A 16,974-nucleotide genomic window follows, 5' to 3' on the forward strand; every position below is an offset into this window, starting at 1 on the left:
GGTTTTAAAATTCTGTTTGCCTTTTTTATTTGAATGTAGATCGGACTTTTATTTATTTATTTTTTCAGTCAAAACCGGTAGTGTGGTCCAGGCAGAGCTACGCACCAATCTATTTGCAGAAGCTCTCCAACGGCTTACAAGGGGCTAACTTGTCTTGGAGGTAAGAAATAACCTTTAAAACAACCTTTTAAAAAATTCTGCTCTTTTTTTTCCGTGTTTCTCCAATAAGGATGCTCCGCGTAAATTAGTTTTATATTTAACGTAAACTATTTAAAATTATTAGCCAATAGACACGAAGCCCTCTGAATCATTCATCTTTTATTGGTTACCTTTCATTTGGAGATTCCATAATATTATCTACAAATACATCAATATATATATTTATAAATAGAAGATCAGATATGTTTATATACGTTCCTGGCCAAAAAATTAGAAATTGTAGCTCAATATCAAGTCACCATGGTTTGGTAACCATACTTCATAGGGTTGGAGATAATTATCCTTGCGGATTGGCCCCTCTTATCTTCCTGCGATCCGTGTAGCACGTGACTTGGATCTTTGAGAATACACCCAATTTGAATGGGACGGAGAGGGATAAAAGATTCTGATATTTTTGGCCGGGCTGTGTATATATATTTTTATATCTTTATACACGTACTGTATGCGTTCGTATTTTTCTCAGATACAAGGCACAACGTGAACTTCTGGGACGTATGCCACGCGCCGAAGCAGAGCGTCTTGTAACCATGGCGACACGACTTCTTACGGCTACAGTAAGTAAAATATTTCCAGTTGCATCCTCGCTTAGGACTACTCGTTGTTGCCACGCACTTTTTGCACCCTCCATCACCAGCTATTCTAAGAGCGCACCATCACCAGCACCGCTTAATTCTTTTCGTCTTCTTTATTTGCATCGGCAGAAGTAAACCGAAATGGTTTCTTTAAATCCTCCTCGAGATAAATCTCGTAGTGGCCGCCCCCCCAGACTACTACAGGGGTGTGAGCGCAAAACGGGTGCGATTATTCCGTCGAATAATTCAACAGCGTGCTCTTTCCACACGTGGCGCTTCTGTTTAACGGAGCCGAAAGCCATTCTACGCGCTAATGACATTCACGAATGCCTCTCCCGCTCCTTTTTTGCGTTGTTGTGTTGCGAGGAGAAATTTTGAAAATGCTTTCGAGAGTTTTAGCGAGGCGAACACGATACGACAGGCTAATCAGAATGCGTTCACATGTTCGGATGCAAACGAAGCTCCTGTCCGATTGTTCTTATTCGCCGAATTTATATGACATTTTGATGGGTCTCCCGCATTACACTTCTGGCAGTGGAATGATAAAAAACAGATGAATTCTCGCGCTCCATCGTACTGATCCCCCTCTCATCCTCTTTTTTTATTTCGAACACATTTTTGTCTCATCCTCGTTTTCTTTCTCTTTTCGCTCATTCCGTCTCATATCACTTCTCTCTCTCTCTCTCTCTCTCTCTCTCTCTCTCTCTCTCTCTCTCTCTCTCTCTCTCTCTCACCTTTTTTCCTTAGTTCATTGTATCTCAGTGCCCCTATATACATTCCTCTCTCTCTCTCTCTCTCTCTCTCTCTCTCTCTCTCTCCCCATGTCCGTCTCCTTCCCCTTCTCTCTATCAATTTCCCACGTGCTCTCTCTCTCTCCGTCTCCTTCCCCTCCTCCCTCTCTCTCTCCGTCTCCTTCCCCTCCTCCCTCTCTCTCTCCGTCTCCTTCCCCTCCTCCCTCTCTCTCCGTCTCCTTCCTCTCCTCCCTCTCTCTATACCTTCTCTTTTTCTCTCTCCGTCTCTTTCTACTCTACTTCTCCTTCACATCTTTCTCTTTTGTCTCCTTCACCTCTCTCTCTCTCTCTCTCTCTCTCTCTCTCTCTCTCTCTCTCTCTCTCTCTCTCCTCCCTATCTTTCTCTCTGTCTCCTCCCTGTCTTTTCCTCTCTTTTCACTCGTCTGCTTCTCTCTTTTCTGTCTCCACCTTACGTTCTCTCCATCCAACCCCTCTTTTCTGTCTCCATCTCCTTTCACCTCTCCATCTCCTCCATACCTTCTGTCTCCTTCACCCCGTCTTTCTCTCTTTCCCCTTCTCTGTCTCTGTCTCCAATCTCCTCCGTACCTTATGTCTCCTTTACCCTGCCTTTCTCTTCTTCCCCCTTCTCTGTCTCTCCCCACCTCCTCATACTTTCTGTCCCTCTCCTTCTCACCTCTCTCTGACTTCGTTCTTCTTTCCAGTCTCTCCTCCCTTCTTTCCAATTCCTCTGTACCTTCTCTCTCCGTCTTCACATCTCTCTCTCTGTTTGTCTCCTTCACCCCGTGTGTGTGTATGTGTGTCTCTCTCTCTCTCGTCTTCTTCCCCTTCTCTATCCCCTCCATATTTCCGTTTCCTTTCACTCTACATCTCCTTAACGCCTTTTTTCTCTTCTCAGTCTCCTTCCTTTCTCTTCATCTCCTTGCCACCATCTTTCTCTGCCTCCTTTCACCCCCATACCTTCTGTTTCCTTTATCTTTCTCTCCTCTGTGTTCATCTTTCTCTCCATCTGTATCTCCACATCTCTTTTCTATCTCCTTCACTCCCGTCTCTCTCTCTCATCTCTTTCTCACCCTTCCTCTTTCTTTCTTTCTCTGTCTCCTTCATCATTCTTTCCACTATCTCTTCTACCCTTCTCTCCATCTCCTCAGTACCTTGTGTCTCCATCTGCGTCCTCTCTTTCTCTCTCTTCTGTCTCCATCTTTCTCTCCTCTGTACCTTTTCTCTTTATCTCTACATCTCCTTGTCTCTCTCTCCTTCACCTGTCTGTATCATTCCATCTCATTTACACCTTCTTTCTCTCCATCTCCTTCACATTCTCTCTCTTTCTGTTTCTCTGTGTCCTTGATACTTTCTACCCTTCTCTGTTTTCTGTCACTGTCCATGCTCTTCTGCTTCTAACTCTCACTTCCTCTCTCTTCATCGATCTGTCTTTACACATATTTTTCAGACTAATGAAAAAACTCTTGTGTTCTGTTCAAAGTTAATCTGTAAAACTGACATAAAATATTGAATTTATGCTCGGCTCTTTGCGTCGTAAATACACGAGCGGCGCGATAACCACCCCGTCGTCGCAAGGGAGGAAGGAAGGACACTCCCTCGCGAAACAACGTTTGTTGATTTTTCGAAAACTTTTAAACGAAAGCACGCTCGGATGCCAACGCTGTCAGACCGAGAGTCGCCCTTCGCTAATAACTCCAAAACGAAATGGTTCGTGCTCGTGCGAGACCCACTGAAGGTCAAGTGCAGGTGTGGCAATTACGTAACGTTCCCCGCGCTGTTCGCCGTCATCGGTTATTTTATAACGGCCCTCTCCGAGTCATGAATACTTTAGTGGCACCGCTAATAACACCCATCGCTAATGAGACGGTGTCGGGGGGGGGGGGGGGGACCACGGGCACGGTGCCCTTAATAGTCGTAAACGAGGATCGGCACGCCAAAATTGTGGCGTCGATTGTAGAACGATAGTTTGGGTGGGTCCGATTCGTGTTTTGTACGCAAGTCAGCGGAAGAAGTCGCCTGGAAAGAGAACGATGAAACAAAAGTGAATAGGAAGGAACGAAGCCCTTTCTTCTCCCTCTCAGCATCTCCCTCCTCTTTCTACCCCTAATATATATTTTTCTCTTGTTTGCTACTCCTTTTCCCCTCTCCTCACTCTCTCCTTTATATTCTATCTTCTTTCTCCTATTATTTTCTCTGTCTCTTTCACCCCTTTGGGAAAAGCAATTCCCAGAATAACTTGTACGATTGGTGGGCTCAATTAAAAACAGTAAGAAAGGGGTCTGCGAGTTACGATGCGGCCAGTTCAAACAGGCGGCCAGGAAAGTCGACAGAGAGGTCATGGTCCCGCTGTATAAGAAAATTGTCAGACCTCATTTGGAACACTACGTTCAGGTATGGAGACCTCGTCTGAAAAAAAGACATTGAGATTCTTGAAATGGTCCAAAGACTTTGGCTGTTTGGTCAGTGGTAGTGGCGTAGCGTTACCTCCGTTGTTACTAATGGAGTTTATACGATGTTCATTTGTAATTGTAGTGTTATTTGCTGAACTCATAGTAGGTTGTTAGCGTCCTTTAAAGCTTTTCGTAAGTATGTGAAATGGAATAAATTAGAAGACAACGAAGATATTTTAAAACTGTTAAGTCATGTGATTGTATTGGACCAATAGGATTTTCGGATTTGAACGCCCTCCTATAAAAGGATGTTCTCGTTGTAATGCGTAGCCATTACTGATCTAAGGGGGCTGCCTCTTTCCAGAATTATCCTGTTTGGTTATGGACACCAAGAACCATCCGGCACTGCAGGGTTTTCAGCAGCCAGCACAAAACATCAAAAAAGGGTACTATACTGTTATTTTCCGCTTAAATTTATGATAAAGTGTGTTTTTAGGTGCACAACATGATGCCTAGTCTCTGTTGATCGTTTCAAGGACAGCCATCATGGTTAACACTAACTACCTTGTCTTCGCGTTTGCCAAGACTCACCTCTGATATGATAGTTTCGAAACTTGAAAGCCAGGAAGACAACAGCAGGTATTTTTAGGTATATTTTGTACTCTTATCGATTTTTCTGCGCATCGACATTAATGTGATTTTTTTTTTTTTTTACTAGGAAACATGAAAGTTGATCGTGATGCTGTCCTACATTTTTAGGCTTAGCAATGGCTTTTAGTCATTGTGAAAGACCTGCCCGCCATATTCATTGTTTTTTTCATGTTTTAGCGGCAAGTCTGATAAATATTTAGTTATGAGCCAGTCTTGATATTGTTTTCAGTTTATCCACCTGCAGTTTTGGCGTAATAAAACCATGGATACAGGTTGAAATGTGAAACAAGGTAGTCACATGTAAACACTGGAAATTGACAATCATTGTTATTAAATAGGACGTGCTTGCTGCGTTTCAGTTTTGTGCAGATACCCTTTGTGATTTGTAAAGGCTTCTCTTAACGTATTTTCATGGAATTTTGGTAATTAGGATAATCTGATAATTTGGGTTTTGTATATGTATGTATGTGTGTATATATATATTTGTATATACTGACGTATATATTATATATATATGTATACATATGAAAATATGTATTATATACATGTATTAACAAGAAATGCATTATTTCCCTGCAAGTGCCGTGGCATGATTCTTTTCAAGGATAAGCAGAGCAGTTCCCATATAAAACTTTTGAAAGAAGTTGTATACACTGTAACATTGCTGTTTTCTTCACCTGAAAGCTAAATAAAGCAGAACTATTACTTGCAACTGGAATGGTGTGATCAACAGAAGGACGGCCATGTGTGGAAAGACTCCGATTATGTGGGCCACAGAGCTTGGCAACCAGGTCCTTATTGGGAACCTGATTGAGGTTCACAAGGCTCAGAGGGGATTAGTAAAATGAAGGCGGAATTTTCACTGTTAGAAAGAATCGCAGAAGTATAGGGGATATAAATTCAGATTACAGGGGAGGATGTTTGGCCGCTGTAGCAAACTTCCTTGCAGTACTTTGGCAAATACTTTAACTGTCTTTCCCCCCTCTCCTATTCCTTTTTCTTCCTCTTTCGTTCTTTTACTATGTCTATCTTTCTTCTCTCTCTCTCTCTCTCTCTCTCTCTCATTCTTTCCATATCTTCTTTTCTCTATCTTTCTTTCTTTTCTTTTCCTTCCCCAATTCCTTCTCTCCATCTATCCTTTTTTCCTTCCCCCAATTCTTTCTTTCCACCTTTCCTTTTCTCTTCCCCTCGATTCGTTCCTTCCATCTGTCCTTTCTTCTCTTCTCTCCTCTGCTCTTCTCTCTTTCTCTTCTTTTTCTTTGTTTCTTTTCCTTTCGGTGTTTTCTTCTTTTTCTCTCTCTCCTCCTAGTTCCTTATTTCCAGTTTTCCTTTTCTCTCCCTCTAATTCCTTCTTTCCTCTTCTCTTTTTGATGTGTAAACATTTTTGGGACACCGACTAAATTTCGGACTGTAGTAAAATCAATTTGTCACGATTTTGCAACGCGGAAATGAAATCTTTGGCGTCATTTCCGTTTCATAACAAAGAAAAATTGGGTCGGGAGAGGAGATCGCGCAAAGGATCATGGGAAGTGATATTGAATGTGCTCAGACCTGGCATAACCAGCTGTTTGCGGAAAAACGTTTATGATGCGGGCCACACCACTTAGGTGGCTTTGGGTTAACCATTGCCACCCGTGGCAGAAACCTTTTGATAACCAGAGAAATGAATATCTTGAGGGCAAGTGATCTTGGATGTACTCAGAGCTGGCATAAACCAGCTCTGAGCACATCCAAGATCATTACATTAGATTACATGAGCTTCAGACTTACCAGTTGAAGCGCACAGTACCCGTCTGTATTACTGAAGTGGTATATTGCCATCAAGAGGCGAATCATTAACGTTTTTCTCAACCAGATGGGCCGGTCAAGAATATTTGAATCGGTTCGCAACTGAGAGATAACAGACTCCAAATTACATGCACGAGTAGAATCTTTTGCTTGTCATTGGCCATTCTCATTAAGTTGCAGGAGTCCTCGTTGGTGATCAAGTTTTCGCGTTTCTTTGCTATTGCGCTGAGCCGGTTGAGCGTGGCGAGCTTAAGATCCTCATTCATCTCCTGTTTGGATGACTGAAAGTTTTGAAAGGGGTGTTCTTCTTGCAGTCCCGTTACAAGGCTATGCAGGTCATTACCGCATGCTTCATCACGGTCGTCGTTGTCTTGACACATCGTCTTACATATTTCAATGGTTTTTCGAATGTCCAAGTCTGATTCATACAATTTATGAGCTCTTCATTGTCGTCGTAGATCTTGACATATTTCATCTGTGACAGTATCGTTGAGATCATGAGCCAACTCATAGTTTCGATAGATCTCGTTAGCGCTGCACGTGTAATTTGCAACAAAGCATGACAGAGTAACATGATCCAACATGATAGTAACAATACAAATACTTATATTGTTGCAATCATACTATTCAACAAATGACTACAATCAATTCTTTTTGTGTTCCGTGGTCCATGACTCACCTACGAGGGAAAACAGACCTTCCTTATTCATTTTACTCAATCCCTTCTCTGGTTTATACACCTCAATTAGATGTCTTCTCAGATGTCAACCTTTCACACGCGATTCTTTTTTCTTTCTCTGTACGTTTTCTCATCTGAAACTCGTGTCCATGTCGCCTTGATTAGTATCATTATTATTCCTAGTACTTGTATCTTACTTAGCAGCAATCAAGAAATTTATTTAATTCTCTCTCTCTCTCCCAGTCGTACTATTTGCTGAATATTTTTTCCAGGCAGTATAAACTGGTGGCCAGGAAGGCAAATGTTTCCTGTCTATGATTTATAGGACCTTAAACCAGTAAAAGGACGTTGTTATCCGTTCTTTGGTGTCCTTCTAAAGAGAGTTCAGAGAAGAACTCCCATTTTAGTGCAAAGTGATATACAGAACGACTTAGGTGTGGCCTGAAAAGTTTGACATCTGAGAAAACATCTAATTGAGGTATATAAACCAGAGAAGGGATTGAGTAAAATGAATAAGGAAGGTCTGTTTTCCCTGGTAGGTGAGTCATGGACCACAGAACACAAATATAAAAGCTCAGGGAATAACAGAAGATTGGATCTCATCAAGTTCACCTGTGGACACTGGATTGTCGAACATTGAAATAAGTTGCCTCTGAACGTGTGGAGACAGTGAATCGGACTAAATTTAAAACAGATTCAGACCTTGTGGGAATGAGAGTGGAATGAATATTTCAATTTTTATTATTTTTATTTATTTTTGTTAATTCAGTAAAAAGGTCGCTTGCTTGCATCATTTGGCCTTACTAATAATTGTAATATCTTAGTGCTCTCTCTTTGTTACAAGCTCTCTGAGCAGTGCAGACATGCTGCCAAGACAGCTGATGAGATTCTGTCATTGATATACAGAAACTTTGCTAGCAGGGATAAGGAGGCTGATTATCTCTTTGTACAAGGCCATGGTTAGGCTGCATTTTGCAAATTGCAGCGTCTTGAGACCAGCCACCTGTAGGAAGATCTGATTGAGTGTTAAAGGCTTCGCTGGATTGAGTCAGCTGAATGTTAATAGTATTCTTCCACTTGCTGAAATTGCACGCATGAGGGGGGGCACAAATTAAAGTTGAGGATAGATGATTGAAGGATAGATATGCGGAACTTTGCCTTCAGCCAGTGGGTGGTTGATTGTTGGAACAGCCTTCCATCTGTTGTTGTGGAAGTGGACGGTTTAATAAATTCAAGGGAGAACTGTATAAATTCTTGGAGGGTATGGATGCGTGAACTGTTTTTTTGGTCGATGCTATATAAGCTTGCTTTCTTGCGTCATTTGCCATTACCACTACTTCTCTCTACCATCTGGTGACGATATTTCTTTTTAACTCCCAATGCGATAATTGGATTCGTACATCTAACCCGCGTGACCTACATTTAACAAGTATGTGCCGATACATAACTGCGCAACTACTACTATTATTCGAATCTCTGCTGTATTGTCCTTAAACGAAGTCGATATGTGTCCACCCCATACGATAAAAGCGACAACAACGATTAAAAAAGAAAAAAAAGTCACGTGGTAGGCGATAGCTTTCAGATGATTGCTTTGAATGTTTTTACGTTTCTTTTCCTCCAGTTAATACGATCTTTTTTTTTTTGAATTCGTTATTTTCTCTCTGTCTTTCTGTTCAAAGTAAGTATCGATCCGTGATCGTTATGTCGACAGTGATATATATTTAGTCCAGTGAGGGAGGGGCAAAGGGCCCGCTCTTCTGTAATGCAGCAGCAAATTTTTGCCAACTGTAAAAAGTAGAACAGATTCCGACCCACCGTTAGGCCTCCCATGCGTGCTACTTAATCTTCTTTCTTCTTTCAGGAATCTGTGCTGGTGTCTTCGTATGGCTACATCGTGGAAGGGGTAAGTTTGTCACGTGGTGCTAGTGCATTCAAAACGAAAACAGTCCAAAATCAAAGCTCATTTATTGCGTTTATCTTTTACAGACTGTTCCCTTATAATCTGAATTTCTTACCGAGTTAATTCCCATGCAAGCATCGATATTTTCTTTGAAATAATTATTTCAAATATTTCTCAAAGATGAAAAACATCTTTCTTATTAAATCCGACCTCGGCTGCCTGTACTATAATATTGCAGAACGATCTCCACTTCAAGTTGCTAATTGTTTCACCCCTCCATTAAACTTTTTAAAACGTTGACCATCATAGACAGCCAGGAAACAATACTTTTGGGACTTTGAAGACCCATTGCAGTTCCAGTAACCAGAAATAAATCAAATCAGTTACACACCAATTAAAAAATTGACAGATATTTCTTTACAGTCTCGCCTCCCCTTATTTGATTTAGTTCTAGTCGCGACCCAAATAAATTTAATCGCAGTTTCAAGCTTTCTTTCTTTCAGTGATGGAGTTGGACATTAAACTAGTTTGCAAAGTAGTACTAAAATTGATCGATTCTATTAACCAAAAGGAATTAATATATTTAGTGTAGCTCTTCCCACCGGAGATATTCCACTCTCCGGTTAATTACCAACAGAGCAATAGCAGTTTCATAGAATGATTGCGAAACCGCCCACAGAGTTCTCATTTCGTATTTGAACAACGAATTCAATCAAAATTCCGTGAATAATTGCATTAAACTTTTGGGTGGAAATAAACTCTCATTCCGAAAATTGGTTTCTGTATTCGGTAATTTATCTTTGGTTGGCATATTTATTTATTTAAAAGGGTTCGAATAAAAGGTGCATTAATGAGAGTATCTTTAAAATAGAGCGGGACGTAGATTAATTGGAACTGGCAAGTTGGGTTAGTGGTCCATTTCCGAAGGAAGTTTTAAAACTGATACATATTTTTCCTCAGAGAAAAATTAATATAATATAAACCACCTCCCGCCTATAGAACTGTAAAGAATTATGCAAGGTGTTCGTGGTGAGCGAAGGATGCAGCGCGTTATAGAGGCTCATCGGAAAGTCGAGGTACGACACTCAACATCGCAATACAATATGGGAAACGCAAGAACAATATCCCAAATGACGATGCGCTGCACACTCAGATATATGGAGTTCCACAGTATGCGACCCAAAAGACACCTCCTCACCGTTGATCATCATCGACGACGAATACTGTGGTGTCAACAACAGCTGGTTGGACGCTGGAGAACTGCAAAAGAGTATGCTAGTCAGATGAATCCAAATACCTGGTGCAACACGCCGACGGACGCCTTCTTGTGTGGTGCAAGCAACAAGAGTCCATGGTCACATCGTGCCCACTATCCAAGCAGATAGCGGTGGTTGCTTAATAGGGCATATTTTTCTGGCAAGAACAAGGATTCCTGGTGCGCAAGGACCAACTTTTCACTAGTGAGGTCTACCAGCAGCTCTTAGGAGACCATGGGGCGTGTTGCACCGGAACAGAAACAGAATCTTCCAAGACGATAATGAGCCTTGTCATTTAGCCCGCACTGTGCATAAGTGATTCGAGGAACACAATAAAGATATCACCCATCTGGATTGGTCTCCAAATTCGCCTGACCTCAATCCAGTTGAACACCTGTGGAATGTTTTGGAACGGGCACACCCAACTGTCATCTGTTCTGATACTGGGGAAAGATTTGCAGGCAGCATGGTTGCAGATCCATACGAGTATCTTCAGACATCTAGTGGGGTCATTGCTTAGCCGAGTAACGGCTGTTGTCCGTGTTAATGGTGGCCCAACACGCTATTAGGTAGGTGGTCACAATTCAGTGATCACAGAATTGTGAGCACCTACGTTTACATCTGGATTCATCACATACATGAAAGTTGGTAAACTGGTGCATGGACAGTTTCTACGTCTAATCGTCTTTTTTTTCTTTCGAGAACAGAATTGAATTCGCCCTCATTTACAGCAAACAAAACCTTCCTAATTTGATCTACCTCCTTTTGTTATGTATGTATTTTGTTTATGTAGGATGGAGATCTTTTCCAAATGAGAATTTAATGATACAATTCTGAACTTCTTTCAGAATGCTCTATAGTCACATTGTAAAAATAAAATTATTTAAAAGGAAAAATTAGATGCAAATGAAACCGAAATCCAATGCGAACCTTTATTTAATACCAAGGAAACTTGCGATCGTATGATGTCAATTGATATTTGCATACCGTACATTAAATTATCTGTTGATGCCAGTTGCAGAGGTTTAATTTTGTGGCCAGTGAGTGTACTTAAAACTAACTTTCCTCGCCTGGAAAAGTCGGATATTCCATTCTATAGAGGTCGAGAAACAAAATGTTTATTTACGCTATTCAAAGTCCCCATTCTTTCGAAATAATTTCAGAGCAGTTGTGCCGAGGCTATATTTCTCGGGAAAGTGCTCGCGCTCGGCAGCAACACAGACTAAATACTTTAATCTAGTCTGCGCCCCAAAGGCTATTTTCATGAAAAACTGCCTCTGTGAAGGAAATATAAAAGAGAAAAGGAGAAACAGCAACAGCGCTGATTTAGTCCACATCTTCCGGAATTATAGGAATTAGATAATAGTTAAGGCACTTTTTTCCCTCCCTCCTTCCCTCCCTCTCTCTCTCTCTCTCTCTCTCTCTCTCTCTCTCTCTCTGCTCCCCGATAAATGTAGTTAACGACGTCCTTTCTTCTGATTAATCTCGACATTACAAAACCCATTACTCTGCCAACTCCTCTAAAAAATAAAAGCAAACCACCAGAGGATTAATGAAAAATTGCAGATTAGGGAGGAAATTTTCTACATCTGTCAAAAAAAAAAACTAAAATCTTGTTCTGTAGACGTCATAAATAATCGGCAGAGACAATGAAACACACTTTAATCTTCCTCTTCGAAAAATCGTGCATCATTACGAAAACAATTAGTAAATTAATTTAATTGAGTTCCTCCTTAGTTTTTTCTTAATTTCAATTTGAATTTTCTTTTTTCTCTCGAGATAAAGTCGAGATCTGACCACCAGTTATTTCATTTTGAATGTCTTACATGGATAACCTATACTTGCAGTTGCCATTTATACTGACCGAAGTTTACCTTATTTTGTATCTCGCAGAGCCTCCATGAAGAAGAGTTAGCAACACCTTTTCCCACCTGGACCGCTGTACCAAACAGGTAACTACGTAATAGTAGCTGCTACGAGGAGCGTTCAATACATTATCTACCTAAGATACTTCCCATAATTATATTTCAATGATTCATGATTTATCATGTTTCTAAATATCTCAATTTCAAATCATGCCAATTTTGATCCAACTATTGTTTTAGGTTGTGCTGCTGTAGCAGAAAGAAGGAAGACACCTGTATCAAATTATGGATTTGCTGAAATTGGAGCATCGTTCGGTTATCAAGTTTCTCACCAAAGAAAGAAATGGGTCAAAGGCAGTTCATTAAAGGATGGTGGCTGTGTGTGGCAACAGTACACCTTCAGGGTACCATGTAAAATTGTGGTCAAAATAATTCAAGCGAGGTAGAGAGTCCATCGAAGGTGATCCAGATCCAGGAAGGCCTGTGGCAGCGACCATTCCAGAAATATGCCAAACTGTGGAAACTCTTGGGCTAAATGACAGACGTTTAAAGGTGTCCCAAATCTCTAGGGAATATGATATATCTGATGGAACAGTTATAACCATCATTCATGAACATTTAGGGATGACTAAGATCAGTGCAAGGTGGTTCCCCATATTTCTGGCCCCCTGTGCAGAAGCAGTTCAGAGTACGGTGTTGTGAGAAGAATTTAGAGCTTTATGGAAGGGATCCTGAAACTTTCATCTACAGAATTGAAACATGGGCTCATCACTGGGATCCTGAGACCAAGCAAGAATCGATGCAAGTGAAAGCAAAAGGGTTCTGCTCTTTTTGCGTTCTTTGATGGACTGAAAGAAGAATTTGGTCTAGTATTTCCTTATTGCGAACGAAATGGAACAAGTGTATTGAAGATCAGGGGTTACATTTAAAAATAAAAACAGATTTTTGCCTCTATCTCATTTCCTTCATAGGTAGGTAGATAATTTATTGAACGCCCTTCGTATGCTATTCTACTCATTTGGATAATTGATTTGTAGAGTTAATTTATTCTATTTTTTAATATTTAAAAAATTAAAATAAATAAATGGTCATTAAAAAGTCAAAAAAAGCAATTTTCTATGTATTCCTTTAAAAACTCAGACACGCTTTGTATTAAAGGCCAAGTATTGCCTTTTGAGCCCTCTAGAAGGTTTGGATTGACTTCCAGTTTGTCGACTGATTCATGTTATTGAAGGATGGTTCAATATCAAGTTATTATTAATAGCATTTTTCTTTACAACAGGGGAAAATGGACTAATAATGACATTTTTCCGTGTATAAACCGACGTGGGGGAGAAATGATCACAGTAATGGTATTTTTCCTTGCTAACTGTTATGACAATCATTACGGGGGAACATACAAGGGTATTCTTGTCTAGCTTACTATAATACAAAGATATCGAAACAAATTTGCTGTAATTTCCTATCATATCATTTTGCTATAACAACTTTTCCTAGAAAGTATAGTGTGTTCAAAAAAGAAATGCATCCTCTGAAAGAAACAGATATGATATTAGATTAATGATTTCCACATCAAAATTACAGTTTATGGTGAGACAATCCCCAAATTTTCAGCTCATACTAACCTTGTGCTAACGTGGGATGGACACTTAAACTTCAAGGAACACTTCCTAAAGGCAAAGAAGAAGACCTATCCTGCTTTCTGGGCTATCCACCAGAAGCTCGCAGGCTGTCACTTCAAACTGATCGGACAATACATTAATAGATGTCTCACACCTCTATATGCCTCCGAAATCTGGTCCTCTGCATCTACCTCTCAAGGTAACTAATTTCTGATAATGGAATATTGGATTCCGCGGTGACTGAACCGTCTGGGAGGGAACCCGTTCACCATCTCGAAATCTATTCTTCTAGTCAATCTAGGCATGACCTCCTAGAAGCTCACTATCCTCAAAAAGAATCTGTCAACACTGGCCGAGCTGCTAACTCTCCAGATTGATGTCCCATCGATAGAATATATTATTGCACTCCCAAAAGCAAGAAATAGACCAGTGCCAGCATCCCCCATTTAGGATGAAGCTATCTAACCTGGACTCCTTAAAAGGAATGTTTCCATGTCACAACATCGAACACTTCAACACCTCTATTGATCCAATAAAGTTTGAAGACTATAAAACATACAGAAGCCAAATTGTGGACCAAATCACCAAATTGAAAATTGAGCTGAATATAATATTTAGTTTTCACTGGTAATAGAATTAAAATAAAAATTAAAGTTTCTGTAAGACGATGACTAGAACTATATTGAAGCTAATGCAAATACACTGCTCGACAAAATTAACAGAACATTTAGAAAACGTGATGAACATCGTGCAGCTTGCGATGAAGCAGGACCAGATTTGGTACGGTGGTGGTGTACCATAGAATAAAAACGAAATGAGGACACAGCAAGAAACTTCGGACAGGTGTAAGGGACATTTATAGGGCTTGTATAAGAATTACCAAAAAGGTCACATTACCGAATTCGTTACAAGATACTTGAAAGCATAGTCACATGGTAGATGTACAATATCTCCAAGTTTGCTTTGTTAATTGATGTTGAAGTCCTGTTGTAGTAGTTGTAATATCCATAATTTGTTCTTGCATAGAACGGTTTCTTAAAGCTCTTTTCGGTGCGTTGAAGTTAATTTGTAAGACGAGGTAAGGGCAATTTATGGTACCATTTACCATCTAGTTAAATAGGAGTACATCCACTTTGTCTCTGCTTTCTTCCAGCGTTTCAAATCCAAAGAGTATACACCACTCTTGGTAAGATTTGTCATTATATTCTAATCCACTTTTGAAACAGAAGTATTGCATTGCTCTTTTCTGGATATTTTCAACTTTTTGTTCTTGGTAAGCTGCATGTGGGGACTAGACCTGAGAGGCATATTCTAGGGCTGGCCTAATATAAATTTTGTAAAAAAATATGAATAGTTCCAATTGATTGAAGTCTCGGTTAATTCTTTTAAGAAATCCTAGTTTTTTGCTAGCTGCCCTCACAATTTTTGAGACATAGACATCAAAGAAAAGTGATTCTTTGATGAAAATGCACAGACCTTAGCTCATCAAGTGACCAAGAAGTTGGCTGTCGGTGTGCAATGCCAGGTCCAAGAGCGTTCCGCACATGTTCGATCGGACTTAAGTCTGGTAATCGTATTGGTCACAGCAGTCGTTAGATATCTTCAGTTTCAAGATATTTCTCCACCACTTTATGTACAATGTCGTTCTCGTGCATGAAAAGAAAATTTTCTCCAGCGCACCACTAAAAAAAAGAAAGAGCTAGAAGAAAACCTGGAAGACAAAGGCGGAGATGGATAGATGAAATTCATGAGTTTGTGGATAGTAAATGGATGGCCAGTGCTGAAAACAGAAGGAACTGGAAAGTTGCTGGAGAGGCCTTCATCCTGCAGTGGATTGAAAATGGCTGATGATGATGACCACTAAAAAAGACGCACATAGGGTTCGAGGATCGGTTTCGGTACCTCTGAGCAGTTACTGTACTCCTATCAAAAACATGGAGGGGGGGGAGGCCGTTGGTCATTTTTCCACCCCACACGAGAACATCGCCTCCTCCGTGAGTGCCCTTTTCTCTGATGTTGGAGGGATGGTATCTGTTCGTAGGCTAAAACGGGACTCATCAGAGAACGGAACTGCACCACGAGTTTTCTACGTGTTCTATTAATTTTGTCGAGCAGTGTATAAGCGATAATTGTCGAACAATTCCGAATTCTTTCTCTGTATATTTTATTCTGTAGGCCAGGAAGAAATCCAAGATTGAAGTTTGCCTTTTCGCAGAATCTGCGCCCTGTTTTAGAACCACTTACAAGAAAAGAAGCTTCTTCTCTACGAGTTCCGAACACATATTCTCGAAGAAAAGCAGCAAAGTTAAAGAAAACTTCTCGGCTTCATGTAAGTATGATGCTACTCTACATTTTAATTATCATAATTATATATGCAAATCAAATCGTCCATGAAAATTTTCGTTTTCTTAAAGATCATGGTTAGCTTGCATACTGTGGCAACTGCTAAACATATACAGTCCTTTAGAGGGAGACTAACACGCCAGATTTCTAAAAAAATTCCTTACTGAATGCTTGCCCATTCAGCAGTCCTATTATTATGCGCACTTAGTCTCTAAAATTTATAGAGTTAACACATTCTTGCTGAGTTTTCAAATGTTTGGGTGGTTCTGTCGTGCGATGGTAGTATCCATCCACTCTCTAGGCTTCAAGATAAAAAAATCTACCTAATAAAATATTGGCTCTGTTCCAAAATAAGAGAAAGCCTTCGTTTCTCTACTCTTCTGGCCCTTAACGGCTTCCACAAACCAACCTTTGGAACAATTCCAGAATTCAGTGCTATTTTATCGTAAGAATTTAAATATTTTTTTTGTCCAGCGAAGGATCTAGAGACCAGGGAATATATAGAAGTGTGTGAAATTAATTCTTCTAAGCTGCAATATTTCATGATGGTAGGTTCTCTCTTCGTGTGTTCTTTTTTGATTGGGGAAGGGGAAGGAGAAGAAGAAAGAAAGGTGGAGAATTAATCGTAAAAAATCCAACAACCGGAATTGTTTTAAATTTATCTATGCAACGATTGGAAATACTTTATTTTATGCTTTAACCGAAAAATTTAAATAATTCTGGTCGAGATGTACACTTCCCTACAGAAAATGTCCGTACGCTACATGATCTTGTTAATTCACTTCATGCCTCTATAACCACCTGAACACGAAGAGTTCCAATCATTGCCAAATGTGTGCATACGTAAATCATATTTTATAGAAACGTACGCTGATTCCTGGTGGCCTTTGTGACCCTGGCCCCTAGCGTTCATCCAGCAGCCATCCAAATCGAA

At 40.2% G+C, this 16,974-nt stretch overlaps 1 protein-coding gene across 1 annotated transcript in view; it reads left to right on the plus strand.

Annotated features, from left to right (window-relative positions):
* The first annotated feature begins 686 nt into the window (after positions 1-686).
* The window catches only part of LOC150086372 (uncharacterized), a 56,112-nt gene continuing 39,824 nt past the window's right edge, over positions 687-16,974 (plus strand). Inside the window, exons 1-3 of the mRNA XM_090371339.1 lie at positions 687-773; positions 12,104-12,162; positions 15,873-16,026. Coding sequence (XP_090227465.1) covers positions 714-773; positions 12,104-12,162; positions 15,873-16,026 — 273 coding nt within the window. The 5' untranslated portion in view covers positions 687-713. The remainder of the gene's footprint in view (positions 774-12,103; positions 12,163-15,872; positions 16,027-16,974) is intronic.

This window comes from Mastigoproctus giganteus, chromosome 4 (genome assembly GCF_048544385.1).
Source record: "Mastigoproctus giganteus isolate SK-2022 chromosome 4, ASM4854438v1, whole genome shotgun sequence".
Lineage (NCBI taxonomy): Eukaryota > Metazoa > Arthropoda > Arachnida > Uropygi > Thelyphonidae > Mastigoproctus > Mastigoproctus giganteus.